This window comes from Salvia splendens, chromosome 15 (assembly GCF_004379255.2).
Source record: "Salvia splendens isolate huo1 chromosome 15, SspV2, whole genome shotgun sequence".
NCBI lineage: Eukaryota > Viridiplantae > Streptophyta > Magnoliopsida > Lamiales > Lamiaceae > Salvia > Salvia splendens.
In genome coordinates, this window is record NC_056046.1 from 21,656,006 (window position 1) to 21,663,084 (window position 7,079).

General features: G+C 44.3%; 1 protein-coding gene across 1 annotated transcript; it reads left to right on the plus strand.

The window, feature by feature from the left end:
• Positions 1 to 6,341: 6,341 nt before the first annotated feature.
• Positions 6,342 to 6,758, plus strand: LOC121766862. Its single transcript, XM_042163096.1, has one exon. It carries the CDS (start codon positions 6,342 to 6,344, stop codon positions 6,756 to 6,758), a length of 417 nt encoding a protein of 138 aa, XP_042019030.1.
• Positions 6,759 to 7,079: the final 321 nt, after the last annotated feature.

Genomic DNA, 7,079 nt, shown 5'->3' on the forward strand with positions numbered 1-7,079 from the left:
TCGTTTAGATGACATTTACCCTTTTCAGAATCTTCTGGACCTGTTAATGCCATAATCTCTTCCCAATTGATAGGTCTAGGAAATTCCCCTAAATAATACAAATGTTCCTCAGGGAATGCATCCGGTATTGCTTCCTCGGTCTTCCCTTGAAAAATACGACTCAGATGGTCAGCCACCTTGTTCTCAGTTCCCTTTTTATCCTTAACCTCCCAATCAAATTCTTGTAAAAGTAGCACCCAACGGATTAATCTCGGTTTGGACTCCTTCTTCGCCAGCAGGTACTTAATAACTGCGTGGTCTGTGAAAACGATCACCTTCGACCCCAGCAAGTATGGTCGAAACTTCTCAAATGAGTATACAACAGCCAGCATCTCTTTTTCAGTGGTGTCGTAGTTCTTCTGGGCTTGATTTAGCGTTTTTGAAGCATAGAAAATCACGTAGCTTTTTCCATCAACTCTTTGACCCAGCACCGCCCCAACTGCATAATCGCTGGCGTCGCACATGATTTCAAAGGGTAGATTCCAGTCAGGTGCTCTGATAATGGGAGCGGATACTAATCTGTCCTTCAACAGCTGAAAAGCTTTTTTACACTCCTCATCGAAAACAAACTCCACATCGTTATGCAATAAGTGAGTGAGTGGTTGAGCAATTCTTGCGAAATCCTTTATAAACCTCCTATAAAATCCTGCGTGCCCTAGGAATCCTCTCACTTCTTTTTGATTCATCGGGTAAGGCAGTTTTGAAATAATATCGATTTTTGCTTGATCTACCTGTATGCCTCTTTCCGATACCACATGCCCTAGGACAATTCCCTCAGGGACCATAAAGTGGCATTTCTCGAAATTCAAAACCAAATGCTTCTCCTGGCATCTTCTCAGCACTAAGTCCAAGCTCGCCAAACATGAGTCAAATGAATTACCGTACACAGTGAAATCATCCATAAAAATCTCGATGCAATCCTCCAGAAGATCCGAGAAGATACTCATCATACACCGCTGAAAAGTGACTGGCGCATTGCACAGACCAAACGGCATCCTTCTGTAAGCGTACATTCCAAAGGGACACGTGAAAGTTGTCTTCTCCTGGTCTTCGGGATCCACATAGATTTGAAAATACCCACTATATCCATCCACGAAACAGAAATATTGCTTTCCCGCCAATCTTTCCAACATCTGGTCAATGAAAGGTAACGGGAAGTGATCCTTCCTAGTAGCCTCGTTCAGCTTCCGGTAGTCAATACACATCCTCCACCCAGTAACAAGTCGAGTGGGGACCAACTCATTTCTATCGTTCTTGACCACCTGTATTCCTGACTTCTTCAGTACCATATGTACTGGACTAACCCATTCACTGTCTGGTATGGAATATATGATTCATAGGGATAACAACTTCAATACTTCCTTCAGCACTTCTTCCCTCATGTTCGGATTCAATTTGCGTTGCAGGTCCCTACAGGCTTTTGCTCCTTCTTCTAGGCGAATGTGATGCATGCACATATCTGGACTGATTCCAACCAAGTCAAAGAGTGTCCACCCAATAGCCTTCTTGTTCCTCCGAATTTCCTTCAGCAATTCCTCTTCTTGTCCCTCGGTCAAGCTGCTGTTAATAATCACCGGGAAATTTTCATTCCCCTCCAGATACGCATACTTGAGCCCAGGTGGAAGCGTCTTCAATTCTTTCTTGGGAACATCTTTTTCCTGGGGAAAGGGATTTTTCTCTGTGGACTCAATTGCTATTCCCTTCTTAGACTCAGTAGAATTGTCCATGCTCGCCACATAAGATGTCTTCCTTGATCGAGCTAGCTCCGAGTTCGTACAGAATTCCAGAATCGCTTCAGCTAGCTCATCGTCTAATAACTCACTCGTGTTCATTTCTTGACACCAACTAGCTACTTCTCTATCAATGGCATGACTCATCTCGGAATTCTCGATCTGTTCCTGCATTAACTCTGTCTCAAGATATTCTTGGACCAAGGGGTTAATAACATCTACAGCATGCAAATTTTCAACGTCAAGAGGTTTTTTCATTGCCTCACCTATGCTGAATGTATATTTCTCCCCATTATAATCAAGGCAGATGGTACCATCAAAAACATCAATGATAGTCTTAGCGGTACGCAGGAAGGGTCTCCCTAGTAGTACGCCGCCAGACTCTGCAGACTCATTATCACTCATTCTAATCACATGGAAATCAGCTGGGTACAAGAAGTCATGTACCTTTACTATTACATTCTCAAGAACTCCTTCAGGACAAATGCATGACCTGTCTGCCAATTGGATCACAACTTTGGTGTCTACCATGCCTACACCTACTAACTTCTTGTATATAGACAGTGGTAACACATTTATGGATGCACCTAAATCACACATAGCATGCTCGATTTTTACATCACCAATAGAGATGGGTAAGGTAAACATACCTGGATCATTGCATTTCGAAGGCATCCTCCGCTTTTGAATCACTGCAGAGACATTCTCGCCTATCAAAATTTTCCCACTGGGTCTAGCCTTCCCAGCTATAAATTCCTTGATGAACTTGCTAAACACCGGTAATTTCAAAGCCTGTAAGAATGGTAGATTAATCTCCAATTTCCCAAAAATATCCATGAAATCCACCGGCTCTTCCTTCTTCTTCTTGGCTTCCCCCCGGCTTGGGAAAGGCTTCAGTCGCTTCCCTGCTCCGATAGAGCTTTCAACTGAGAATTCTCCGATTTCTTCCCCTACTGCCTTACTTCTCAATGCTGGCTCTGGATCGAGGAAGAATGGTTCAGTTGACCTAGGCAGAGGTTTCTCCAAATCTCCTGTCTTAAGGTCATCCTTGACCAAGGAATTTTCTCCCTCCAAGTTCCTAGACCTAGGAATTGTATCCTCTTCCTTTTTGCCTTCCTTGGGGTCTGTCGCTTCCTTCATTCTTACCAATGGCCCATCATATCCCCTCCCGGATCTCAAAGTAATCTGACTTATATTCGCTCTATCCGGTGGCCTTACCGAGGCGGGAATCTTTCCTTCATTCCCCCTCATATCACTCAAAGAAGTGGCTATCTGGGATAATTGCTTGGCCAGCATATCCATTGCTGCCTTCTGCTCCTGTTGAGCGTCTCGAAGCTTGTGCACGATGTCATTGTTCGATTGCAGGTTGTTTTGCATATGTTGTTGAGAACTGACGAGATCGTGCACCATATCATCGATACTCTTTGGTGGCTTTGGTGGCTGGCTGGGCCCTGGCCATATACTCAAAGTCGGTCCACTCATTTGACCCTGACGAGCGTTTCCTTGACCTCCTGAAGAATTGTTGTATTGATTTCCTTGACCCTGGTAATTGTTTTGAAAATTCCTTTGGTGCGGTGGTACATAAGAGTTCCCTTGATTGTTCTGATTTCTGTTTCCCCAGTTTGAGTGGTCTCCTTGGTTCCGATTGATCCAGCTGCCCTGCCCCTCGTTATTCCTTCCTGACTAGTTACCTTGTCTCTCGGGCTGAGGTGCAAACTGCTGACTTTGTTGTGGTGCTGGCTGATTCTGCTCATTGTCAGTCCATCTGAAATTTGGATGGTTTCTCCAGGGCGCATCTCTCTGTCTCCCTGGATTCCAGCTCCCATCGGGATTCCAACTTCCCATTGCATTGACCTGGGCCTGATAATCTCCTTCCTGGGTCCTGTATTATTGCTGAATTTGATTATCTCCTTGACCAGGAGATTTATCCTTCCCTTGTGAAGCTTGTGGAATTGTCTTTTCAATTGCGTTCAAAAGAGCCTTCTCGAGCATGTCAATCCTCGCTTCTACTTTATCATCTTCTTGTTCTCTTATGGCATGCACCGATCCTCTTCTCACTGCATTCCTAGGGTTATCGTACGCCTTCTTAGCGTCGATCAACTTCCCCAGGATTTCTCTTGCTTCACTTCCCCTTTTTCTTGTGAAATTCCCCCCACTCGAGGAATTCATTAAGTCCTTTGACTCAGGAGTTGCCCCTTCGTAAAACAGAGAGTAGGTTTCTGCCTCTATCATTCGGTGGTTCGGGCACGCATCCAACAACCCCTTGAATCTCGACCAATACTGACTCAGAGATTCATCGTAATCCTGTTTACATTCTAGTATTTCTTTTTTCAGTGCATTCGTCTTGTTAGATGAGAAGAAATAATCTAAGAATTCCAACTTGAAGTCCCTCCATGTGCGGATAGAATCTGGGGCAACCTCAATAACCACGTATTAGCTTCCCCTTTCAAGGTAAACGGAATTGCCCGTAGGCGATAATCCTCCTCTGTTGTTTCATTCGGCCTCTTCTGAATTCCACACAACTTACTGAATTCATTTAAGAACTCATACGGACACTCATTTCTGCGTCCAGAGAACGTTGGCAAGATGCCGAGTACGTTTGTCTTTATCTCAATAGTCCTCTGGCGCTGGTTCATTACTATGGCTCGGGCTGGTTCTCCATCTAAATGGGCAGTGAGCGAGCCGATCTCTGGATCTGGATCTACTACGTGCGCCATGACTACTTCCTCTGCTTCCCCTGTTTCTGACTCTGTTTCTGATTCGGGTGGTGACTCTGGATCTTCGCGTCCTGACGACGTCCAAGATTCGTCGCTAGTAAATTCACTCAGAAACGGATCTCCCGTGGTAAACCCTGATCTGGTGGTCACAGTAGAGACTGTATCCTTAACCCGCCAATTTAACTGGCCGTGCTTCCACCCAGATGAGTTGCTCCAGTAGGTAGATCTTGAGCCTCTGCTCATAAACTACAAATAAAAGAGAAAGAAAATAAATCAAAACTATTTACACCACAGACTCTGAACACTTAACACAAAGCACGCCATCCATCCCCGGCAACGGCGCCATTTGAAGGTAAACGTTGTGTTTGTGTATTACGAAGTAAGCAAGTGTGCACAGAGAAAACTAATGCAAGTGCTTGGTTAAGACACCACGCTCCTTAAATCCACTGGATCACCAGGTCCAGGAACTCAAGAGAACACGGAGTATTTTTGTCGTTGGACACACTCGACTCCCCTTCAAAAAAATATTAAATCCCTCAACCCGAATACTATAAATTAGTATAGGGAAGCGGGGTCGATCCCACGAAGATGGATTCGTGAAGCAGTTGAGAATTTTAACTACTTCTAGACCTAGACACGAAATGTAAATGCTAGACCTAGGACACAGAACATGTAATAGAATCAGACTTCAATACTGAGAGACACATTTTGCTTCCTGGATGGAGTAGACGACTAACTAATTAAGACTAGACAGGGAGAATAAAACAGCGGGGACCATGACTCCAATTATAGCAAGTACGGCTAAAGCTGCAAATAACAAACTCATGCTCCAACTAACAGCGACATGCAATTTCCTTACCGATTCAAGCTCGCAAATGGAGAAAACAGAGCATATATCTAGATCCGAACAGAATATAAAGATTTGGATGCCGGAAACTTGCTATGAACCGGAAATACATCAGATCTACGTAAACTAGGCGAGATGAAATTAAAACACGTAAACTAGGCATGAAATTAAATCAATCTTGCTCAGATTCACGTCGGATGCTTATTCCACTCCGGATCTAAGCGATCCGAACCCAACAACAGACACAACCGACTCCATAACTCTGGTTTTCACAGATCTGCTCCGATCAACTCCGAATTCAAACAACCACAAACAACTCCACAACTCCAGCGAACTCAACGCTCCGATTTATCCACAAACAGACTCCGATCACCCAGATCCAACTGCAAACCTGCATAAATTCAGACAACAACTGCGAAACGCATCCAACTCGAACAATCCAACTCCAAAATTCTGAAAATCAACGTAACAGAAAATCAAACTTGCATTAAAATTAGAGAATATTCGCCAAAACAAACAAATAGAGCTCCGAGCTTCGAACAGCGAAACTCGGTGAAATCAGGAAAGTATGAAAGCAAAAATTAAATTGTTTCTTCGCCCCACAGAAGGACGGTGTTACAACCCACAATAGCTTCAAAGAAAACTAAACATGAACCCTGGTGCGAACCCTGAATCTCCCCACGAAAAGAACCCAAGTGTGTGAAAAGTGAACTAAGCTAGAGGCTGTTAGCGAGGCCTCCAAACCAGAAGGTCCCTCCAGCGTGCATGCTTCTCCCTTTTATAGATGCGGACATAGCCTTCTAGAGTCTTCGTAGAAATCTCTATTCTACCCTTCAACTCCGAGGTTTCCTCCGTCAAGCAATTTTTCGCATAATGTCCACTCATGCGCTTATTTCCTAGGTCCACGCAACTGTCCTCCTCCTATCCTGGACCTGGCGAAAATCTTCACACACCTGGCTTAAAACGTGCGTTAGACCCAGAAATTTCACGAATTAAAGCCCTAGACCTATGCATGAAATTAGCCTTATCAGAGGCCTTCTGCGGGCCTTTTGTGCTCTAGTTGCTGCATCATCGAGTTTTAAGGCGGAGCTTTTGGCTCTGATTCGGGGTTTGGCGATGGCTATGAAGCTTTCTACTCACATTTGGATAAAGCTGGACTCAGCGGCTCTGGTTAGCTTGTTGTCATCTGGACATCTTGGCGCCGCAGATATTAGACATCATATGGCTTTGATCCGGAGCATGACATCTCAGCGGCACGTTCGCTTCTCACACATCTACAGAGAAGGGAACCGGGCTGTCGACTTTCTGGCAGCTAAGGGGGCCCAGACCCCTGACCTTACATACTTTGATCCAATCTCTGCGCCTCGGTATCTAAAGGCGCTCGTTAGGATGGACCAGTTGAGATATACTAACTTCCGCTTCTGACGTAGAGATGTGGATTGAGCGTGAGCTCATGATGGTTTTATTTAGCATTTCTTGTCGTCTTGATAGCATGGAGGATCCCGGCTTGTGGGACCTCTGGTTTACATTTTCATGTTCTCAGTTTTGATCTTAGTCACTTTTGGGCTAAGATCATGTTGTTGGAACATTATATTTTGATCTCATTTACGGGTTGGGGGTCTGCCTTAACCCCCCGCCCACAAAGGGCGATTTTTTATTAAAAAAAATAATAAAAAAATAAAATGACTTAAATACCCCCGTGTTGAAGTAATTTGTGTATGTAATGAACTACGAAAATTTTCACTA